Source organism: Podarcis cretensis (genome assembly GCF_951804945.1).
Source record: "Podarcis cretensis genome assembly, chromosome: 17".
Classification (NCBI taxonomy): Eukaryota; Metazoa; Chordata; class Lepidosauria; order Squamata; family Lacertidae; genus Podarcis; species Podarcis cretensis.
Window position 1 is genome coordinate 34,550,933 of NC_137187.1, and position 24,521 is coordinate 34,575,453.

General features: G+C 47.2%; 1 protein-coding gene and 1 long non-coding RNA gene across 3 annotated transcripts in view; both read right to left on the reverse strand.

The window, feature by feature from the left end:
* LOC307206784 overlaps positions 1–24,521 on the reverse strand; it is a 610,614-nt gene that overhangs the window by 24,649 nt on the left and 561,444 nt on the right. The window lies entirely within an intron of this gene.
* TRIP10 (thyroid hormone receptor interactor 10) overlaps positions 1–24,521 on the reverse strand; it is an 85,511-nt gene that overhangs the window by 2,384 nt on the left and 58,606 nt on the right. The window contains exons 6-14 of one of the 2 annotated variants that reach the window (XM_079960052.1): positions 22,537–22,641; positions 21,236–21,364; positions 18,253–18,399; positions 16,592–16,795; positions 11,954–12,136; positions 8,608–8,717; positions 5,798–5,930; positions 3,777–3,901; positions 1,660–1,790 (exon numbers count right to left, since the gene is read on the reverse strand). In XM_079960052.1, coding sequence (XP_079816178.1) covers positions 1,660–1,790; positions 3,777–3,901; positions 5,798–5,930; positions 8,608–8,717; positions 11,954–12,136; positions 16,592–16,795; positions 18,253–18,399; positions 21,236–21,364; positions 22,537–22,641 — 1,267 coding nt within the window. The remainder of the gene's footprint in view (positions 1–1,659; positions 1,791–3,776; positions 3,902–5,797; positions 5,931–8,607; positions 8,718–11,953; positions 12,137–16,591; positions 16,796–18,252; positions 18,400–21,235; positions 21,365–22,536; positions 22,642–24,521) is intronic. The other variant, XM_079960053.1, reaches the window with a different exon arrangement.

Consider the following 24,521-nt stretch of genomic DNA (forward strand, 5'->3'; position numbering starts at 1 on the left):
ACTATTTGCATGCTGAGGGTCTGCCAAAGTGCGGGAAAGGCACAACAGAACACAGGTTCTGAGGAATCTTCCTTTTCGCTACTGCACTTTAAAAAATGTTCCCCATAGGAATGTACAGCCGGTCCCTGCATGATCAGACCAGAGGCATCCTGTTCCCATAGGCAAGTTGCCTATGCCACCATCCAACTTGCTACAGAAATAAGCTAAGGAATTGTAGGGGAGGAATTCATTGCAAGAGAAGGGATCCTGCGGCCCTCCAGACCTTGCCTGTCTGCAAGGACCATCATCCCTAGCTGTGGCTGGAGTTGAGCAACATCTGGAGAGGCACAGGTTCCCCTGTCTGGGGGCTTCTGAGACTGCAGTACTGCTGGAGCTAAGCAGATAAAGGCCTGAGCAGCCCCTTTGCCTCGAGGCTCCCAGTGGCCTCCTATCTGAGCGAGATGTGTATGTTTTAAGTGTGGGCAATGCCATCTGAAATTGCAAGAAGCCAGAGCAGTTGCCAAATGGAAGTATACCTGAAGGAGCGTCTCCACCCCCCATTGTTCAGCCTGGACACTGAAGTCCAGCCCCAAGGACCTTCTGGTGGTTCCCTCACTGCAAGAAGTGAGGTTACAGGGAACCTGGCAGAGGGCCTTCTTGGTGGTGGCACCCACCCTGTGGATCGCCCTCCCAGCAGATGTCAAGGAAATAAACAACTATCTGACTTTTGGAAGACATCTGAAGGCAGCCCTCTTTAGGGAAGATTTTAATGTTTGATGTTTTATCATGTTTTTAATATTCTGTTGGGAGCCGCCCAGAGCGGCTGGGGAAACCCAGCTAGATGGGCGGGGTATAAATAATAAATTATTATTATTATTTTGAGGAGTGAAAGTGTGCAGTGGTAGAAGCCCCAATGAAACAATTGTGCAAACTGGACCATTTTGCACCTGCTTTACAAATAAAACAATTTGCGGTAAATTTTGTGGCTCTTGGGATCCTCCCCTACTTCAAGGCACCATGCCTACCTTTGCTTTATGTATAACTTATAGGATGAGGAATCACATTTTCCGGATACAGGACACTACTTTTTGTTAGAAAACTGTGCTGGCAGGGCAGGAAGAGAATAAGACTGGGTCTCTTTCTTAGGCGAAGTCATATAGGCCAAAAGGAGCCTGGCCTGGCCACTGCATCCTTCACAAGTTGGCACTGCCAAGTTAGCAGGGTGAAATAGCACATTCCAAACAGCACAGTCCAAAAGCAGGTCTGTTCCTTGCAAATATAGTAAGGTAAAGGTAAAGGGACCCCTGACCATTAGGTCCAGTCGTGACAGACTCTGGGGTTGCGGTGCTCATCTTTCTTTATTGGCCGAGGGAGCTGGCGTACAGCTTCCGGGTCATGTGGCCAGCATGACTAAGCCACTTCTGGCAAACCAGAGCAGCGCACGGAAACGCCGTTTACCTTCCCACCGGAGTGGTGCCTATTTATCTACTTGGACTTTGACATGCTCTCGAACTGCTAGGTGGGCAGGCGCAGGGACCGAGTAACGGGAGCTCACCCCGTCGCGGGGATTCAAACCGCCGACCTTCTGATCGGCAAGCCCTAGGCTCTGTCGTTTAACCCACAGTGCCACCCGCGTCCCTTTGCAAATATAGTAACTGGGCAATATTGCTGAGCAGGTACCTTCAAACTGATAGAGAGCCACACAGGTGCCTATGGGAGACGTCAACTCCTCCTCAAAGTCGTCATCAAACTCGGTGTAGATGGGCTGGTTGAGTGTGTCCTGGTTCTCATCGGAGTGGGTGGTGTTGAGGCTGCAAGGGGAAGGGAGAAAAGAGAGTGAAGCTGGTTCTCTCTCCAGCACTGGGATCAAAGCAAGTCAAGGAACCAGGGCTGCTGGGCTCTCCTGCAAAGCTTTCCTTAGACAAATGCTTCCCTCTCATATTCAGGACCTCCGTATTTATGCTGCACCGCAAGCAGCAATTACTGAATCTGATCAAGAGCCAGGAGGGTCAGAACCAGTTAATGGGATGGAGGTGGGAGAAAAACAAAAGAATCGGAAGGGAGAGAAAAAGAAATGTTCTCCTTACCAAAAAGCAAACAATCCCTTCCCTGGCCCAAAAGGTAGGATGATCCAGCTGCTAACCTACACAAATCTACCTATTCAATTCAGGCTCACAATGCACCAATAAAGCAGATGCACTCTACAGAGGATAATGCGCAGCTCACGCAAGTGAGCCAAGCCACTTTCCGCAGGGGGTCATTGTCCATTTAAGCTCTGAGAAAACTCGTATCTTAAATGAACATCAAATAGGAGATGGTTATATTTGCAAGTAACCACCAACTGACTTCTGTGAATGGGTCATGGAATCGTAGAATTGGAAGGGATACCAAGGGTCATCTAGCCCAACCCCCTGAAATGCAGCGTCACTCATGTTTTGCATAGAAGTGTCACCCATTCACCTCCGTCTTTTGTTCTCATGGCCCCACTATTTTAAACCATTTTCCTGCTTTGCTGCTTTCTTCTGACAACATGGGTTATTTTGAGTCCAGGCAACCACCCTGCTGGGGACTGGACAGGACTGGGGTTTTTATGATTTTTTATTCTGTAGTTCTTGTCTTCTTCTACTGATCTTTGTGAGCTCCAGGCTGCTTTCCAGTAAAAGCACTGCACTGTACACTGGAAAAAGCAGCAGGCCTCAGACTAGGAAGAGACTCCGGGGCCTGGTGCAAGGGGACAATACCCTCAGAAAAGCAACTGACATCAGCCACAGCCACAGGCCAGGTCTCCACTGCTTCTAGGAACAGAAGCAACTGGACAGTGTGTCTTGATTTTTCTGCTGCTTCTCTCTCCAGCCTGTAACATCCAGGGCTTAGGGACAATTTCATGTCCCTGAAGTTAACTCTTTAGATGGAGGTGGGGAGGGTCAAGCAACAAACTGAATACACCAAAAACTAGGTTTCAGTGGAAGAGTTAATGAGAACCTGTGATAAGGTTGTTGCAAATATGTGTACAGTGGTACCTTGGATCTCGAAGTTAAATCTGTTCCGGGAGTCCGTTTGATTCCTGAAACTGTTCAAAAAGAAAACAAGGCACAGCTTCCAGTTGGCTGCGGGAGCTTCCGGCACTCAAGCGGAAGCCGCATCCGAAGTTCGGCTTCCCAAAAATGTTTACAACCCGGAACACTCACTTCCAGGTTTGCAGCGTTCGGGAGCCAATTTGTTTGGGAGCCAAGCCATTTGAGTACCAAGGTACCACTGAACTGTACTGGATTTTTCAGATTCGGTTCTCTGCTTTAACCATGTTATTTACAATTCCTAATATTAATGGGAATTGTAACTCGCAGTGTGTAACAACTTTTAAAGACTTGAAAAACACATGATACATGAACCCTTAACTAATGTAAAAAATAATAATCCAATGTGCCTGGGGGGTTATTGGTTTGCTTCTGTTTTCGATTATGCATTTTGTGTTGTTATATATTGTGATTTTCTCTTGTAAACTGCTCTGAGACCTGCGGGTACAGGGCAGTAGAGAAACTTAATTAAGTAATTAAAAATGAATTTGAAGCTCAAGGAAGTTTTGAGGCCTTGGCTCCGTTCCAACGAGCAACTCAGCCCATGTAGCTCATGCCAACTTGCTGCCAAGCAGCAAGTTGTGCCACTGCAGCAAAGCAGCCCTTCCAGGGACTTGGAGAGACTTGGCTCATCTTCTGTTCATAAAAAAAGAGGGCTCCTGCCACACCTGCTATGGGGGCAGCCGGACATCCTGCACCTTGCTCTGCAAACCCAGCTCTCACCTGTCTTTGTCATGCGAGCAGTTATTGTTGTTCAGGGCGCTTGCATGATCCAAGTGGCGGTTGTAGCGTGTGACGCTATCGGGTCGGTTACTCAACATCCTGCTCTCTGCATCTGCCAACCAAGCCTATAGAAGAAGAAGGGACACAGTTAGGATTTCACTGCACAGATAAAAGGTAAAGGACCCCTGGACAGTTAAGTCCAGCCAAAGGCAACTCTGGGGTTGTGGCACTCATCTCGTTTTCAGGCTGAGGGAGCCAGCATTTGTTCATAGACAGCTTTCCAGGTCATGTGGCCAGCATGACTAAACCTCTTCTGGTGCAATGGAACACTGTGACAGAAGCCAGAGCACATGGAAACACCATTTATCTTCCGGTCGCAGTGGTACCTATTTATCTACTCGCACTGGCATGCTTTCAAACTGCTAGGTTGGCAGGAGCTGGGATAGAGCAATGGGAGCTCACCCCATCGCAGGGATTCGAACCGTCAACCTTCTGATCAGCAAGCCCAAGAGGCTCAGTGGTTTAGACCACAGTGCCACCCGCATCCCTAATCTTCCCCACAGTGGTGCCTGGGCTGCTTGCACAGCTGTCCTGTCTGCTGTGGCTTCTTGAAGAATGAAAACGTGTGGATGGCCACAATGATCCACTGAAGAAAACAAGACCCTCTCCCCCGACCCCAATGTTTCATCCATTCCTGTTCTAATCAGGCTTTCCACACACGACACTCAGGGCTACCTGAAGATGCTGTGATGCTCAGGGTAGAAAATAGTGGAGAAAAAAGGACAGAGTGCTCCTCCTCCTCCCTCAGTGTAACTTGTCAGGAAGCTGCTCTGTGCAAATGTCATGGGAATGAATAACAGCAAGGCTGCAGCTTTTGTCCCATCTAATGAGCAGTAATGTACAGCCGTACATCGGTTTTCGAAAAGCTTAGTTCATGAACAACTTGGAACTCAAACGCCGCAAACCTGAACATCTGGTGTGGCTTCCGATTGGCTGCAAGACGCTACTGCAGCCAATCGGAAGCCGCATCTTGGTTTCTGAATGTTTCGGAAGCCAAACGGACTTCTGGAACGCATTCTGTTCGAAAACCAAGGTACGGCTGTATATGAGCAGCTATTTGTAAGATGGTGAAGAACCTGAACTAGGAAGTCTCTAGTTCAGATCCAATAAATTGGGAGTCGCAGTCAAGGCACTCTCAGCTGGCCCCTTCAACCTGGAAGATTCAACCAGCGAAGAACCCTCCCATTTTGTCTCTGGCCTGGTCTGGGTGGCTTCTGTGCAGAGAGTGGATTCAGGCAGTGAATCTGGGCAAATGCCTGACCCTACCACTGTCTGGAGCCGATCACAAAATCACCTCTGTCTCACACTTGCTAGGCACACCCCAATCTGTTAAAAGGTCAGGTCTTTTGTTTATGAGCGCCATTGCTGTTATAAGAGAACAAGGGAGGTGTTCACAGTGAGTTCCGGCGCCTCTTTCTCTAGAAGAATTGCATCGGATATGGTGTGAAGCAATTTACAGGGCTACTGAAGAAGTGGGCAACTGGATCTGGCCGGCAGCCCATATCTCCACCCCCTCCAGTAGGCCAAATACAGCAGGTGGGCAGGACGGCTCATTTGCCCATCGCTGGAGTGACACTCTTTTTGCCCTCACAGTTGAAATCAAATGGTGAGGGCAAACGCGCAGCTTGCAGAAGTGCCCCACTAGACCTGATGAACAATTGCAAACCTCTTTTGGTGGAAACAGGTCTCTCACCTGCTCCAGATGGCCGTGACTTGCTTGAAATGGCCCTGTAGGCCCAGTGAGGAGGTTCCCTAACCCTGGATTACTGATATAAATGACAAATAAATTGCTGCCCGGTTCAGATCTACAAAAATAGAATTACGCCTAACCTTAACATTTGGGACACAGTTCTGGGTCAGCCGTGCCTGAGCCATACATGTGATGATGGTAATGATTTATATAAATGCCAGTAAGGAACCTGCAAGTAAGGAACCCCCCGCTTTGCCTGCCAGTCCCTTACTTCACATTTCTGGACTTCTAGTCGCAACCTCTCAATGTTGCCCAGAGTCTCAGAGATCTTTGGCTCAAGGCTATTAGGGTCTCCCATCTGCGGCGTCTTCTGGTAAACATCCTTCATCTTATTTAAGGCATCCCTGAAAGAAAGGAGGAGGGCAAAATGTTCTGCGTTGTGAAGATACTCTAAAAAAGCAGGTTCATAAAATCAGGAATCCATGGGGTTGGCCGCCTTGCATTGCCCAACAGGGCCAGTTAGGTATTCTTAACCTTCCGTGCCGTCCGAAAGCAAAAAAATTCATTCATTTTTCCAGAGGGGTAGCTATGCATGCTGTTTTTGCTGCAAAATACTAGAGCCCAAAGGCACCACAAAGACAAATGCATTACAACTGTTATAGCTTTCCTGGGCTAGAGTCCACCATCAGGTGCATGATTGTAATCCTAAATACAGGCAGTGTCCTCATTTGCATATCATGATAAGCCACCATGCTTTAAACTGTGAACATGCCTTTTCCTGCAAACATGGCACACCCCTTCCCTCTAGTTTGCATGGCACAAACAAGCCACACTGAGACTTTCTGGATCATCTGATTCTAGACAGTGGCTTGTTTGTTTCAAAGAAACTATGGACGGTAAGCCAGAAACACACTAAGAGTGGATTAAATTTAATGATTACTTAGTTAAATATGTTAAGTTAAATTAACTGAAAACAGCTTGCAGATACTTAATTGGCCTAGGATTTTATTTATGTTAAGTGATGAACTAATATGTTTAATTTCATAATGTGAAGATCTAAGGATGTTAATGTTTAAGTTAAATTTTATAAGAACTGTGATTTGGAAAACCGTTAAAAGGATATGCAATGAAATCCAACCAAGGGGAAGTGAGGAAGTCACTTAACAATGTTAATAAGTATAATTTTCAATAAGGCTATGATTTATGTTTGTTTGTCTTATGTGTTTGTTTGTAATGTTGTGAAAACCAATATTTTTTTTTTGAAAAAAAAAAACAAAAAAACAAAAACCAGAAACATGCTAAGAACAAACCCTGGTTCATTTCTGACTTCATGGTTTTCTTGCAACAAACAAACTATGGCCTGGGTTTGGATGACGCAGCGAGTGGTTGGGGTGGGGCCAGGCAGGGGGAGAAACCACATGGCAAGGGAGAGGCAGGCTCACGGTTCAACAATTGTTTAAGACACTAGACTGTGGCTTATCATGACATGCAAACCAGGGCAGCGAGGTCAGAAGGAAATGAAGGGCATAATCTACAGAGGAAGCTTAAGCTCAAACAATGATCTCTAGAGTCTGACCCAGCAAATGGCAGGAAAAACTACAACGGTATCTTGCAGCACCATAAAAGACTAAACAAATTTATGACGGCATTAATTTTCATGGTTCGTAGAACTGTAGAGTTGGGAGGGACCCCGAGGGTCATCCGGTCCAATCCCCTGCAAGGCAGGAATCTAAGGATGATGATTATGATGATGATGATAATGATAATAATTTAGAATATTAAAAATACAATAAAACATCAAACATTAAAAACTTCTCTAAACAGGGCTGCCTTCAGATGTCTTCTAAAAGCCAGGTAGTTGTTTATTTCCTTGACATCTGGTGGGAGGGCGTTCCACAGGGCAGGCGCCACCACCGAGAAGGCCCTCCACAAAAGCATCCATGATATCACCTTTCATACGATTAAGGATTTCTACGCAAAAGCAAAATAATGACAAATTTTGCACAGCCCTAAAATCCCTATGATTATTTATTTATTTTCTATGTCACCCTTCATCTGAGGATCACAGGGTTTACAATATAAAAACACACACAAAAATTATCCTAGTAACCAGTGCTATTTTTCAGGGGTTATTCAAGGGTACACAGTACCAGCACACGCATCTCTCTCTCCCTCTCTCTCTTAAAGTGTTGCACTTACTGTAACAACTTCATGGTGAGTACTGACACCTATTTTTCTAAGGGTAAAGGCACTGATAGTAACAAACTAATCAAAAGTAAGCCGTTTGAAAGGCCTTGGATTGTTTGATGAGCCAAAGGCATGGGAGAAAAGGAATGTTTCACACGGCTAGGCGAGCCTCTCTGGGGAGAGCATCCCACAAATGGGGAGCCACTGCAGGAAAGGCTCTGCTCTCATGTTGCCACCCTTCAGACTTATCGTGGGGGAGGCACGCAAAGAAGGGCCTCAGAGGATGGTCTCAGGGTCCAGCTAGGTTCATATGGGGAGAGGCGGTCTTTGAGACCCTGAGCCTTTTAAAGCTTTGTAGGTCAAAACCAGAACTCTGAATAGGGCCTGGAAACTAATGGGCAGCCAATGCAGTCAGGCCAGGATCCTGCCCTATGACAGATAGCAACCGACAAGCAATGAACTTTTTGGCCTTTTACCAAGTCAAGTGTTTTCAGCCTGGCTGTTTGGAAAAGACCGACGAGATAGTGGCCTTTTTGTATTAAAGGCTATAGGTATTTACTTGGGAGTAAGTCCCTTTGAACTCAATGGGGCTTACTTCTGAGCAGGCATATAGAGGGCTGAATTCTAAGCACTACAGTAAGACAGGGAGTAAAACTGCTTGGGCTAAGCCTGGGGTCGGTAACACTGAAGGCTAGATTGTTCGTGGGTATTATAAACCATTATTAACTATCAAGTTTAACTACAGATTTTGAAAAGATTCAAATACTGAAATCTCTCTCTCTATATATTTTTTTAAAAAACTGCCAAGAGCTAATTTTAAGCACTGCTTAGACCACACAAATCCCATCTTAAGAGCCTAACAAGCGAAGAGGATGGTGGTTTTCGGTTTCTGACCTCTGATCGAGTTCTTTCTGCAGCTCCCGATTCCTTTCTTCAATCTTCTGCTGGAGCTTTTTTCTCCTCTGTTCTGGAGGCAGATGGCTAAAGTCCTCCGTGATCACAGTCTGGCAGCAGGAAAAGAAACACACATGAATGGGATTGGTGCCCTTAAGGCGCCTCTATGTGCATTGCCCTACTGACCCCAACCCCTGCCTCTTCCCTTGTCTACCTAATCTGTCCAGCCCATCTGTGGTTAGGGCACATCATTTAGCAGAGCCCCAGGCACAGAAAGGACCACTGACAGCTTGCAGGCAGCAATGATCCCAGGGCCTAAAGCAGGAGTCAGCAAACTAAGGTCGCAGGTCAGATCAGGCCCAGTTGCCTTCAGGATCCGGCCTGCGGACTGTCCATGGATCAGCATGGGGATTCTGTTCCTTCGGGCTGCGCCATTTCCCCCCTGCGCCATTCCATTTTCCCCTCTCTCCCTCACACACCTCGGCGCCACCTCCAGGCTTCTCCCCGCCCTGCCTAGAGGAGGAAGGGGGCTGGGCTGAGCTAGATGAGCGCCATTTTAAGCAGCCCATCTCCAGAGCCAGCTCTTTCGCGCTGCTCATCTTCCCTCCAGTGCCGCTGCCACTGCCCTGGTACTCTTGTGGGCCAGGGAGTGGAGTGGAGTGCATGAGTTCGCTCTGCCCACCCATGAGAAGCAGCAGTGGCAGTAGTGGTGGCAGCAGTGGCAGTCCCTTGGAAGGTAAGCGCAGAAGTTGGGAGTGGGGAGGAGGACTACTTGCCCCCCTCGCCTCTTCTTCCAGCCCCCCAGTGCCGTTTCTCTGGCCCGCCACAAGGTCTGAAGGACAGTGGACGGGCCCGTGGCTAAAATATTTTGCCGGCCCCTACCCTAAAGCCTCACAGGCCCTGCTGCAGCAGATCTTGCTTGCCCTACCCAGTGTTAGGATACTGATATTCCATTCCACCTTAAAACAGATGTGTGGATTGTTGTGTGTCACATGCCTGTTTACACACCAGCACAGCACAGCTTGCTGGGAACTTCCGTTTCTGTATAGCTTTTGCTTATGCAGTTTGCTTGGAAACGAAGGGGAGCAGACATGTTTTTCCTTAGTCCTGATGCTGAATAAAATGCCTGTAAATATGTTTTAAAAAGGTAAAGGGACCCCTGACCGTTAGGTCCAGCCGTGGCTGACTCTGGGGTTGTGGAGCTCATCTCGCTTTATTGGCCGAGGGAGCTGGCATACAGCTTCCGGGTCATGTGGCCAGCATGACTAAGCCGCTTCTGGCGAACCAGATCAGCGCACGGAAACGCCGTTTACCTTCCCGCCAGAGCGGTACCTATTTGCACTCTGACATGCTTTCGAACTGCTAGGTGGGCAGGAGCAGGGACCGAGCAACGGGAGCTCACCCCGTCGTGGGAATTCGAACCGCTGACCTTCCAATTGGCAAGTCCTAGGCTCTGTGGTTTAACCCACAGCGCCACCTGCGTCCCTAAATACGCTTTACACAGCCTCTAATCTGCCCTTTTGTTGCAAAGAGTTCGTATCTCGGCTGGTTTGCGTGCTCAGTTTCTGAAGTTTTCATGAAACTTGAGTTGCAGTTATGCGCTGATCCAAGGACCGGGGTTCGTCCGGCTGCTGGCCAGTGAGCTGGAGCCAGCTGGAGGCCTGCCAATTGCCACTGTTCCCTTGGATGCATCCCAACACCCAGCTCTACGTATATGGCACTAGGGCAGGTCCACCAGAAATAATCAACAGTGCTTTTGAGCATTCAAAGAACTTCATAGCATTATTTCAGCAGTTCTTATGGCAAACCTGTAAGCTAGACCACCTGTACCTTTCCCCTCCGTGGGGTGAAAGTGACTGGGGAGTGACTTGGGACAGGAAAAGTGGAAAGGAACAAGCAAACACCTCCCCCACCTGCATGATCTTCCACTCCAAACTCCCGTCTTACAACACAGCTTTGGAGGGCAAATAAATAAATTGGGAGGGGAAAACCTCACGCCACTAAGCAACACGTGTAGTTTGAGCATGAGTGGTGCATGGATTGCATAAGACCAATTAGTGAAGGCCAGGGTTAGATCCTGACTGGGGACGTCTTAGCACACAGCCAGGGTGAAAATGCAGCAGCCTTCTTTTCCACCCTTGTGTCATTCATTCTCTACTGTGCGCTGTAAGGGTCAGAACAGAGGGGCAACAGGCACCCTCATCAGATCTAGCCAGAAAAGCAAGCCAAGGCATCTATGACCTTGTTAGACAACTACAGATTATCACAGCAGGCTGTGAGCCCTTTCCAATTCCATGATCTTTCTAAAACAAGGGACCACAAATGAAGTCGCACCAAGGCTGAAAGACAATCTACCCTGGGGCTGCTTGGCAGTGACAGAGGCAAGACAGGGAGTGTGTTTGCCTCCCTTCTACAGAGTGTAATTCGACTCAACTGCACAAATCACCAGAGTTATTTGCTCCATAAGCGTCATCTTCCAGCACACTTGCTCATCTGCTTTTGTGGCATAAATGTGGCCTGAATTGTGCAAACTGATAAGAACTGATGGGCTTTGCTTTGGGAAGAAGGGTGCCTTCCGATTTCTCCCACCACCTAAGCTTGTAACAAGTTCCCAAGTAAAAGCCAACTTATCTGAGACCTGAACCCACAGTACCTAAGAAATGCAGCAACTAAACCCTTCTCTTCCTCCAGCTTTTACTGCTTTGGCATGATTTCGTGGAAGCGTGCATAAGAATGCTTTAGGTGTGTAAGATTGGAAAGTGCAAGTCTTTGAAACTACATTCATGCGTGGATTACGAATGCCAGTTCATTGGAGCTAAAACTAATTCATGTTTGGGTCTGTGCAAATAAAATATAATAATAATAATAATAATAATAATAATAATAATAATAAGGCACAGCTAAAAAGTCAATAACCCAAATCTCAGGCAGACACTCTAAGCTATCGCCTGAAGTCACTTGTGCTAGTATCTGAGCTCAATGGACCTCATTGCCCTTGCAAGACTCCATGTATCAGGAGCCCTATAGGTCAGAATGGAAGAGGGAGGGGCAATATCTGTTTTTAAGACATTTTATAGGTATATGTCAGACCTGAGGTCAAGAAAGCAGGATAACCAGCTGCACCAGAAACAGACAATGTATAGACTGACTGCATATTCAAATTTGAAACGTCTCTTTTCCATATTCAGTGTACTGGCAAACAGTGGCTGCTTTGAAACGAATAGGTGATCTAGGATTCTGGCTTTTTAAAAAGTGTCTTAGCACCAAAACTAGGACTGGCAGGCAGGTGCCTTTGGAAGCAGGAGGCACGTGTTGCTGGTTTAGCAAAGAGCAATTGTCCACTTACCCCCCGTTTGAGGCTGCGGAAGGACGTGATGCGGGGTTTGACTGTCTTATTGATCTCGTTCAAACAGTAAGACAGGGGGTCACGGGTGAATTTGGGGGATGGAGGTCCATTGATGGCAGATGAGGAAGGGGAAGAAGTGGAGGAGGAAGGGCAACTTAAGGGAGAGAGGGGAGGGGGTGGAAGCTAGCGACAGACAAGGGTCGTGAACAAGAAACGAAACACAAAAGAATGGAGAAAACTCTGTAAGAAAATAAAAAGGCACACGGAGACACACACATACAAAAAAAAACCCCACCCCCAAAACACAACAACAACAAAAATTACAGTACATTCCATCTATACGGTACATTCTTACAATGGAGAGCAACCCATTGGCCAAACGTTTTTAGAAACCATTTGCCCTGAGAAGCAATGGCTAAGTTCGCCTACCTCAACCACCTGACAAGACAACAAATAGCAATCCAGTGTGCCCAATATAACAGGAATGCACTGTAATAAAACCCCACCACCAAGAATACATGGGGAAGGGGGGGGGAGAGGCAGGAGGCAACAGCACAAGATGTAGAGCAACACTTCACCACCACGGACAGTATGAAAAAGAGAGAGGGAGCTGCAGAGTCATGCCAAGATGCAAAGCTGGCTTTCTGTGTAGGCATCTCATTCAAACATGTCCTTGGATATTGCCCCCCCCCCCCCATCCTGAAATTCCTGATTTAAGGGCTTGCCCTAAACTGCAATACCAAGGGAGGATGAGATTTGAAGGGATGGGGCACAATATTGTTGTTGTTTAGTCGTGTCCGACTCTTCATGACCCCCTGGACCAGAGCACGCCAGGCTTCCACTGCCTCCCGCAGTTTGGTCAGACTCATGCTGGTAGCTTTGAGAACACTGTCCAACCATCTCGTCCTCTGTCGTCCCCTTCTCCTTGTGCCCTCCATCTTTCCCAACATCAGGGTCTTTTCCAGGGAGTCTTCTCTTCTCATGAGGTGGCCAAAGTATTAGAGCCTCAGCTTCAGGATCTGTCCTTCCAGTGAGCTTCAGGATCCAGCTTCAGGATCTGTCCTTCCAGTGAGCATTCAGGGCTGATTTCCTTCAGAATGGATAGGTTTGATCTTCTTGCAGTCCATGGGACTCTCAAGAGTCTCCTCCAGCACCATAATTCAAAAGCATCAATTCTTCGGCGATCAGCCTTCAGAAGCCATTTTTGAAGGCCAGGGAATTCAGTAGCACTGAATACTTTGAGGGAGCCACCATTTCCACTCCCCACCCCATGCTCTCCCTGTTTCAAATTAAGCCTTCAGAGCTCGTGCAACTCACCCCTCCTCCCAATGGACCCTTCCCCCTTGAAATGCTGCTTTGTGTTCCCGACTACCCCATCACAGGGTGGAATCAGCCTTGCTTTACTGAGAGCACCCTGACGAAAACACACAACCTTTGTCTCTCTTGGAATGAGTCACATGGCGGGTCGAGGGATTCCTCGGAGCTGGACCCAAATTCCCTGCGCCTCTGAAGGCCACGCTGCCAATCAATTTGAGAAAGCAGTATGCGGTCGCTCCAGGGGAGCACCCCACCCCGACAGCAGCTTCCTGTGGAGCTGCGCAAAATTGGCACTTGGTTTGCAACAGCTGGAAGAGTCGCGGCCGAGGAATTGCGTCAGACTCGTTCCGGCATGGCTGCACCTTGCCACAGGGGAGCTGCAAGAAGCTTGGGAACCCTGCACAAGCTAGGAAGAGAAACTTGCTGAAGCTCAGCGGGGGAGAGTCTGGTCAGGGACTGGATGAGAGACCGCCTGGAAAAAACCCCGTTTGTTGCCTTAGGTTCCACAGCAGAGGAAAGATGGGGAATAAAGGCAATACACCGTATTTTTCGCTCTATAAGACACACCAGACCACAAGACACAGCTAGTTTTTGGAGGAGCAAAACAAGAAGAAAAAAAATTCTGAATCTCAGAAGCCAGAACAACAAGAGGGATCGCTGTGCAATGAAAGCAGCAATCCCTCTTGCTGTTCTGGCTTCTGGGATAGCTGCGCAGCCTGAATTCGCTCCATAAGACGCACACACATTTCCCCTTACTTTTTAGGAGGGAAGAAGTGAGTCTTATAGAGCAAAAAATACGGTATATTCTGTGAAAAGCATCGGCACCGGGCAGTGGGGCTTAAAGGCAGCAAGCCAGAATCTAAGAGACTTTATCGATCAAGTGAATGCTGGGATTTTGGCATGCACACCCTCACTTGGCTCAGAAGTCAGCATCTCAAAGCACTGTTGCTGGGAGGTGGGCGGTAAGTGAGAGGCAAGAACTATCAGACTGGTGTGGGATGCATGACAGAAGGAAAACAAGGCTTCGCTGAGATTATGAACAGCCTTTGCCCCCTCACCTCCTCGATGCAGGAAGCAAAAGAAGTAGGGACTATCACTGAAGATCTTTTGGGTATCCCACATGAGCTAAAAAGGGGCCTGACAAGTTCTCTTAGAGAAACATTGGATCCTGGACCACAGCTCCCATCTTCCTCAGCCAGCATAGCGGATGGTGAGGCGGTGGGGTGGGGTTGTAGCCCAACAACAACCAAAGACCCAAGGTCAGCAGAGTTAGTGCTCTTATTTCCTCCCCAACTAGAAGACACTTGTGGCTACGCAAGGAGAAAACAGGAAGCAAGGAGCAAGGCAGCACACAGGACATGGAAGAAATTACACAGTATTTTTATTTTTTTAAAAAAGGGATGCAAGGCAACGGAGAGGCCAGCAACAGATGTGAGCCAAGGCAGCAGAGTCTGGCTCTCCTGTAACATCTGCACTGCGAGATTTACAGGACAGATGTGGCTGAGGAGAGTCCACAGCCCAGATCTGGCAGCAGAAGAGTTAGGGAGCGAAACGAAGGGCAGCTTAAGAGGAAAGCAGGAGAAAGGAACCTTCACAGCACCCGAGGAAGTTGTTCAGGTGGGAGGAGGAAGGAAGGAAGGAAGGAAGGAAGGAAGGAAGGAAGGAAGGAAGGAAGGCCTTGCTAAAATGAGCTTTTTGCGAAAGAACAGCCTGTGCACAAGTTATAAAGGAGCCTCTGGAGAAAACTAGCTAGAAATGTGAGGGCTTGCTGAAGCAGATCTTGGGCCTATGCCATAACCATCTCCATAATACAAACACAGGGGTCAGCTAGGGACTGTAGGGGAGAGGAACGCCCTCCTCTGAGTGACAGGGGCAGCTGGAAGTGAGAATAGCAGGTTCCAGAGGCAGCGGTCCAAGGCTTCCATAGCAGAGAGCCTGGGTGACACGAAGGGCAGGAGGCTAACCTGGCCAGTGGCTGAATAACAGGAAGGAAGGGATAGCCAAGTTACGAGCTTCCAACAGCAGAGGTGACTACCATTAGTTATTGCAAGAAAACCACTTTTGGGGAAGCATTGGTCAGGCCCAGAAAGTTAGAGGAGAAACCTCTTTGTTAAGGACTAGTACAAGCAGCCGGAAAGGAGACGGGAGAGGGCAGCCAGAAAGTGGAATGACATGGAGGGAGGTGCAAAATCATGGCATTTGCTAGCTTGCCTATCGTGCTGCCATCTGGCAGACGAGCAAAGTGGCAGAGGCAGGGAGGAAGGAATGAGGTCAAAAGGGGCAACCTGCTGCAGATCCAGGACTCTGGAGAGGAACCCAGGAGATGAACACTGTGGTGATCACCCCTCTTCTCCCCAATCCCTTCCCCCAATTTTACTCAATCACACTTCACAACCTGATCTGTGAACAGAACCTGGTAGCTATGGGAATCCCACAAGCCTGAGGGCCAATGGGTTGAGGGCAGAAGGACAATATTTCCTGGCAGGGTGGATTTGATTTAAATCAAATTGATTTAAATCACTATTTAAATCATGATTTAAATCACTAGTCCAGGCTTCCTCAAACTCGGCCCTCCAGATGTTTTGAGACTACAATTCCCATCATCCCTGACCGCTGGTCCTGCCAGCTAGGGATAATGGGAGTTGTCAGCCAAAAACATCTGGAGGGCCGAGTTTGAGGAAGCCTGCGCTAGTCAGTAAGACTTGATTTAAATCATTTAATATTTACAACCAGATGAAGGTTTCATTTTTGGAATAATCAATTTTCAGAGTAGTTTTTACAGTTATATCAAAAATTACTGATTTGGTTCTGCTATCAGAAATACATAGACAGATAATTATGAAATTATTGTGAGGTTTAATAAGTTAACTGTTTATATTTGGACAACTTTTCTGCTGTACTTTATTGGAAGGAGAAAAATAATCGTTTCCTTAATAACAATTTAAACAATTTATTTAACTACAACAATAACATTATAGCATACGTATCCATGTTAACTGATGTAGTTAAACAAATTCTTTTTTTATATATATATAAAAAAAGAGGCTTTGAGTTTTAGCACACATGAAAAACTTAAAACAAATCCTTATTTCCTGATGAATAGCCTTTGGACTATAATGTAACTCAAATAGAAAACTATCTTTAGAAAGATTTTTCCTCCAAAAGGATTTTTTTTAAAAAAAATCCAATTTAAATTTTAAAAAAATTCCAATTTAAAAATCTGAATTTTTAAAATTTATTTTTAAATCATTGATTTTTACCCACCCTGCTTCCCGGCCACCCTTTTGCAGGCTGTCCCAGGCCCTCCATGCCAATCCTCACCTTGCTCTTCCTGCTGAAGGGCCAGCGCTTCCCCTTGCTCTTGCCCAGCAGGCGCGGGTCCAGGCGACCATCGAGGGTGCCACGGGGGTTGCCAAGGCTGCTGTCTGATGAGGTACGATTGATGGGTTGGCTGAAGTCTTCAAAATCCATGTCTCCTGGCCTCTCAAAGCCCGATTTGTGCAGTTCAATCAGCATCTGGGAATCCTACAGGAGAACATCATCCTTCTGAGTGACCTTGAGGAACAGAACTACCTCCAGCCCAGTTGTGCTGCTGAGCCAACACAGTACAAATGAGCAGGAGTTGGGGACACCCATTATCAGTCCTGCTGAGGACCAGAAGAGGATATGGCAGAAATTTTGTGCTAGATTGACAGTACACTGAGTTTGTGGGATGTAATCCACTGATACGGTCAAATGCAACATTCCTTATTTCCCTAGAGTGGGCACATGCAGGGGGACATCCAGTCAGTGTAACTTCCTGTTCCACTGGTATGGAGCTTCCTCTCCCTGCATGTGGCTCTCGCTGACTCCACAAAAGAGCCATGCAGCTATTTTCTGTCTTGTCTCTTATTGCTCTCCTGATGATCTTTTGCTGTCATGCTGCTCTCCTGCAGTCATTTTGTTCTATTAATGTAATTTTGCTGTCTGCTGGCTCTCAGCCAGCAGCACATGAGTTCAGTCTCTCTATGAGGTAACTTACTCTTTCCTTATGTAACTACCAAGTAAAGCCTGCCTTTCAGAGATCATATTGTGAACTGAAATGTGAATTAAAAAAGAGTTCACAAACCGGAACACTTACTTCAGGGTTTGCAGTGTTTGGGTTGCAAGTTGTTTGAGATCCAAGGTATACCTGAAGGAACGTCTTAACCCCCATCACTCAGCCTGGACACTGAGGTCCAGCTCTGAGGGTCTTCTGCTGGTTCCCTCACTGTGAAAAGTGAAGTTACAGGGAACCAGGCAGAGGGCCTTTTTGGTAGTGGCGCCCGCCCTGTGGAACACCCTTCCTTCAGATGTCAAGGAGATAATGAACTATCCAACTTTTAGAAGACATCTGAAGGCAGCCCTGTATCGGGAAGTTTTTTAATGTTTGATGCTTTATTATGTTTATCTATTTTGTAAGCCAGAGCAACTGGGGAAACCCAGCCAGAAGGGTGGGGTATAAATAAATTTTAAAAATTATTATTATTATTAACTATGCATGGACAGTGGGACGCAGGTGGCGCTGTGGGTTAAAGCCTCAGCGCCTAGGGCTTGCCGATCGAAAGGTCGGCAGTTCGAATCCCTGCGGCGGGGTGTGCTCCCGCTGCTCGGTCCCAGCGCCTGCCAACCTAGCAGTTCGAAAGCACCTCCGGGTGCAAGTAGATAAATAGGGACCGCTTACCAGCGGGAAGGTAAACGGCGTTTCCGTGTGCGGCTCTGGCTCGCCAGAGCAGCGATGTCACGCTGGCCACGTGACCCGGAAGTGTCTCCGGACAGCGCTGGCCCCTGGCCTCTTAAGTGAGATGGGCGCACAACCCCAGAGTCTGTCAAGACTGGCCCGTACGGGCAGGGGTACCTTTACCTTTACCTTTTATGCATGGACTACAGCGGTTATTTGACAGCACACCAACTTTTCGGCAGTACACAGGGGAAATGTTACAACTTATCCGGGAGGCACTTACGTTCTTCTCATCCACCACATCTGCTGCCGCCTTCATGCCCTCCAGGCACTTCCCAATAATGGGCATAACTTGCTGCTCCGTCTCTGAAAAAACGCTGTAGCCTTCCTTGAGGCGCAGTGTCCGCCGCTCGTCCATCTCTTGCAGCTTCTAGGAACGGGGGGAAGGAAGGGAGCAACACACACAAAAGGAACAATCAGAACTTGAGGATTAGAGAGGGAAGGCTCCTCACAGGGAGCTAGGATCCCCTCAGCACCCCCATTCTACCAGAACCCACATCACCCACAAAACGAAGAGGCCCATCTGGTTATCACACCTCTGTTCCTTGCAGTCAGCAAGGCATGTGGCACTGGGAAGGCTGGTGCACAGTTTAAAAGGGCACAATGCCATCTAAAAAATGCCTGTTATAATAGCTGCATTTGGGTTTGTTCTTTAAAAATTATTTTTTTTAAAAAAATAATTTTATTTTCTCTCATTACAAATATACAGTGATACCTCAGGTTAAGTACTTGATTTGTTCCGGAGGTCCGTACTTAACCTGAAGCTGTTCTTAACCTGAAGCACCACTTTAGCTAATGGGACCTCCTGCTGCTGCTGCTGCAGCACCACCACACGATTTCTGTTCTCATCCTCAAGCAAAGTTCTTAACCCGAGGTACTATTTCTGGGTTAGCGGAGTCTGTAACCTGAAGCATATGTAACCCGTGGTACCACTGTACTTATAACATACAACTTACATAACATCTCTCCCTCCCCCCTTTTGGACTTCTCTCAGCTTCCATTTCTGATGTATTAATCTCATTAGTATATTCTGTTATTTTCTACAAATATCACATTTTTCCTTTTATTACATTATTTGTTCCCTATCTATAAGGTTGGGACACTGGTGGTGCTGTGGGTAAAACCTCAGCACCTAGGACTTGCCGATCGCATGGTCAGCAGTTCAAATCCCCGCGGCGGGGTGCGCTCCTGTCGTTCGGTCCCAGCGCCTGCCAACCTAGCAGTTCGAAAGCACCCTTGGGTGCAAGTAGATAAATAGGGACCGCTTACTAGCGGGAAGGTAAACGGCGTTCCGTGTGCTGCGCTGGCTTGCCAGATGCAGCTTGTCACGCTGGCCACGTGACCCAGAAGCGTCTGCGGACAGCGCTGGCTCCCGGCCTATAGAGTGAGATGAGCGCACAACCCTAGAGTCTGGCAAGACTGGCCCGTACGGGCAGGGGTACCTTTACCTTTATCTATAAGGTTGTGAATGTTTATTTCAATCCTACCATCAGGTCAATATTCTTTCTTTGTTTCTGCAAATATAATATAAAAGGTTCCCACTCTTTTTCAAAATCCCTATTTTCCTTTTCCCGAAGTCTGTCAGCTTCGCCAACTCCACATAAGTCATGTTTTTCTTGCCTTTTCTTTTCTTTGCATCTGGGTGTGCTCTAATGCGATACCATCCAAGCTCAACTTCCCAATTGTCTCCAGATAAAAAGATTTCAGGGAACGGGACAACAAGGGTGTGGGTGCATTTTCTAGCATTTCCAGGGCTGCCATCAGTAGATTGCAAACTGGCATGGATCAATTTTAATCGATGAAGCAATAAACTGCCTTATTTATTTTCTAAGCTATGTTTTTCAAGTTTTTCTGATAAGGCAGTGGGAAATGAATGAGAAACCCTTTTAAAACCACCTTTCCTTTTTAAGAAGGGTAGCTATGGTTTGCTGTCAGGTTATCTCAAAAAGGCCCTTATTACTGAGGTTCTGGTAGTACACAAATGCAAACTTAAAATTTTAAGTTTTAAAGCAGATGGTTAATCAATTAACAAAAGGATCCCATGCATGCCTTACTCAGACGTTAGTCCCATTCAGCTCAATTTGGAATTTACTCTCAGGTAGGTATGCACAGAATTGCAGCCTGAACACTTTAATTGTGTGGCAGCCCTAATAATGTTCAAGGATTATTATTTTTTAAAGCCCATCCCAGGAATGGCACTTGTGAAGTTAGGAAAGGTTAATAACCCTCCCACCTTCTTCCATTACCCCCAGAGAGGAGGTTCCTGCTTTCTTTGTCGTGGGGTCTTTCCACATTCTCAACCAGCACCTTTCCCCACAAATGCTAGAAGTCTTCCCCACAGAGCAGAGATTAACAAGGCTGCAGTGGCCGAAGGTGAACTTCCTGACGAAGACATGTGTTATAGGTCTCCAATGACCTCCACTGCCAAGTTATTTTCTTCTGGGGGAAGGCTGAGAGCCTATCTAATATCTGAAGTCAGAGAGAGAGAAAATATTCCACAAGGAGGAGCCACAAAAATAGCTGCTGTAGGAGAAGCTCTAGTTTTATGGAATTCCCTTTTCTGAAGTTCCATGGCGCTTGCTTCATTTTAGGTGATCTGAGGCTGGCCTATCTTCTCCTCCAGCTTTTAGCAATCCTTGATGTTCGCTGGTCCCAATCTGCTGCTGCTGGACAGCTAGTTTTTAGAGCTGTTGCTCTTTCCCCTTGTTGCAGGGATGGAAAGATCAGAGTATGTTTCTGGTTCATGCTAGTTTCACACGCATTTGTTCTTAAGTATGTTCTGCCCTGTTACCACATCAGTATGTGATTAAAAACAACAAAAAAACCCTGCATTAAAATTTGCATTTTGTTATTTCCCCCCACAACCTGCCACAAATACGCTTTGTGGATGCATTTAAAACTTATACATGTGTTTTGTTACGTTTCTTTGAGCAGAGAACTGTATTCCAAAATTTTGAGAAGGGCAGAAGGATGATTGCATTCTGATCTGTGTATTAGTGTGGAATTGCAAGTCAGGTTGGTTCACGTAGAAGAATCGCTAGATGGTTGATTTTTATAGAGCAAGGTTTATTTTAAAATGCTGTTCTAAGGCTTTTTGTTGAGGGCTACTTTGTTTGTTGAGGGCTACTTTGAAGGACGGCTTAGGCTAAAGGGAGTTGCAGAAAACTCTAAACTAAAATGTTAGGAAGTTGCTTAGAGAGACTTGCATTGAAGATTTGTGGCATCTCCAAAAAGTAGAACTGGCTCTGATTGTGGTTAAACTTCTGCAGATATGAAGCATATTCATTCTTGCTCTCCTCAGCCATATGACTCCTCAGGTTTGCCTGCTGCTTTGCCTGGAGAAGGTAAGGGGAAATGGATCAGCAGAAATACTTTGGTTACAGTCAGCTCTACAGCAGAGGTGGGGAATTTGTGACCCTTCCAGGCACTGCGGGAATCCAGTTCCTACCAGCCCCAGCTAACATGGCCAGTGATCAGGGATCAAGGGAACCCAGCAAAATCTGGGGGGAACCAAGGTTCCCCGCCTCTGGGCTTAGTAAGTCATCCAAACTTAGGCTTGTGGGTTTAGCTCTCCCAAAAAAACCACAAGATGTAAACCGTAGGACTGTCTTGCAGACTGTCTCGCCAGAGTGGTGCATGTTCTTGTTTCAGGGAACCAGGCAGAGGGCCTTTTCAGTAGTGGCACCCACCCTGTGGAATGCCCTCCCACCAGATGTCAAGGAAATAAACAACTATCTGACTGGTTTCCCGTAACTTCGCTTCTCGCAGTGAGGGAATGGCCAGAAGGCCCTTGGCACTGGACCTCAGTGTCTGGGCTGAACGATGGGGGTGGAGACACTCCTTCAGGTATACAGGACCGAGGCCATTCAGGGCTTTAAAGGTCAGCACCAACATTTTGAATGGTGCTCGGAAACGTACTGGGAGCCAATGCAGATCTCTCAGGACCAGTGTTATGTGGTCTCGGCAGCCACTCCCAGTCACCAGTCTAGCTACCGCATTCCGGGTCACCTTCAAAGATAGCCCCACATAGAGCGCATTGCAGTAGTCCAAGCGGGAGATAACTAGAACATGCACCACTCTGGTGAGACAGTCTGCAGGCAGGTAGGGTCTCAGCTGGCATACCAGATGGAGCTGGTGGACAGCTGCCCTGGACACAGAATTGACCTGTGCCTCCATGGACGGCTGTGAGTCCAAAATGACTCCCAGGCTGCACACCTGGTCATTCAGAGGCACAGTTACCCTATTAAGGACCAGGGAGTCCTCCATACCCACCCGCCCCCTGTCCCCCAAAAAGATGATGTCTTGGCTTTAATGGCTAACTGGTGAAAGAAGCTGTGGTTTGCTTAGAAAGCTTTCATAAGCAAAACCAAGGGGTAGGTGGTCAGTTACAGGGCACAAGCAAACAAGGGGCTCAGGATATCCATCATGACTTCCATCGCAGAAGGACTCTGTTACCCTCCTAAACACTATTAGGGATAGTGGTACCATCCTATTCAAAAGCACTGACCTTCTCCACATCCGCCTTGGTAGCATTGATGTCCTGGTCCAGTTTCTCAGCAGTCAGCACAGCTTTCTCAGCCTCTCGGCAGTCTCGCTCAAACTTGCGTTTGCTCTGCAGTTAAGAGAGAGAGCCTTTGAGAGTGAGGGGTGCCCACAACAGCAAGGCCCACAACAGCAAGCCTAACAAAAGGCTACACCCATTTGGACGCAAAGCGTTAGATGCTGCCATATCTCTCTTGCAAGGATACAGACATGAGCATCACTCACACTTAGGCGATGAGATCTCTTGGTTTCACAGGCAGGATTAAATCACACCACCTGTTAAGTGCTCCCATTTTGTTTGCCCCGTTCTGGGCTTTCAAATAAAAGCTGGAAATGGGAGGAGGGGTTAACAGATTGTTATGTATAACGGGCTTTCAAAACAAGGTGCAGTACAATCAATAACACTAAAAAAGACTCTGGCTGCAGGCTTACAATTAAGTGACACATGCAAACATTTACTGGAAAAGGAGTGGGTGGAAAGGCTGTTTGTGTACACGGTCTATGGAGCTACTTTCAAAGCTTGCTGAGGCTTTGAAATAAGCTACTAAACCAAGTGATCTCACCTTTTATTTAGGGGTGCGGGGGCAGAGGGCATAATTTATTGGGGTGGGAATAATTCAGGTACAATTGATTGTACCCCAGTGGACAGGGAGAGGAGAGGTGGAGAATGGACAGGTGACCTTTCCCAGTTTAGACAGTAAGAGCTTCACTGAAGTTCACCAACTGGAAGGCTACTTAATTCATCTTTCCAGATTGTCTCCACGTTCAAGGTTACGCTTAAGGCAGGGCTTAAAATTCAGCCCAGTGAATATTCTAAACTGGGCTCTAAAGTAAAACAAAGCCCACAAACAATTCCCCCCATTAATTCATGTGGGGAAAAGTAAACACAACAGTGTGTTTGTGCCTTGTAGAACGTAGGAAGGTGAATCACAATGGAGGCACTGCACAGCCAAAATAGGGAAGGCAGGAACTGGCTTTGGCAAGTGCATGCACTCACATGTAAAAACTGAGTGTACCTGCGTGTGAATGTATGCAGGAAGGAAATTCAATGTATGCAAGGTCTTATAATATGACTTTTTTCTGCTTTAAGGGAAACTTGAGCAAGTGTACTATTTCTTTTTGAGTCTACATCTAATGCATGCACACCCCTACAAAGAAAAACATTTACAAGTTGACAAGAGATCCCTGTGGTCTTCCAAGGTTTCAGTCTTGGCTTATTTGCACATCATTCTATTGCACCTTCTTTGAAATCTTCTCTTAAAACCCTTTATGCAACAAGAATAAAGCACTAGCAACAATTCCAGAAATGGGTTCAGTTTTGTTTCTGGCAAGCTTGCGCCTCCAGTGGCGTAGCGTGGGTTGTCAGCACCCGGGGCAAGGCAAGTAATTTGCGCCCCCTAACCCGCACACCTGGCACCCCCCCTCCACAGTGGGCGGCGACCCGGCGGCTCGGACCGGATTCGCACAGCAGTGAGAGTGAGTGAGCCAGGTAGGGGCAGAGAGCTGTGAGTGCGAATGCGCCCCCCCAGATGTTGTGCCTGGTGCGGCCGCCCCCCCGTGCACCCCTCACGCTATGCCACTGTGCGCCTCTGCTGTTCATAAAGGCTTGTTCTTGCATAGCCCAAGCTGGGGTCTCTCCCCCCCCCCCCGGATGATTTACAAAAGTCGAGAAGTTCTTGGAGACTTCCAAAGGTAACACAGGAGATTCTATGGTTGATGCCATAATAAAGCCAGTGCTACAGCTTGTACATTCCCCTCTCTCTTTCCATGTGCATTGGATTCTGTCCTCTTCCTTGCTTTCCTCCATCTGTCATCCCCAAATTTAATTTTGAAAAAAGGACAGAGGAAACATTCTTGGTGAAAAAAAGCCTATGTTTCCATTCACTAAATGTTTGGAGAATTCTAAAGGGATCAATGACCCTTCCACAGCTGTGTTCCTGCTCCGAACAT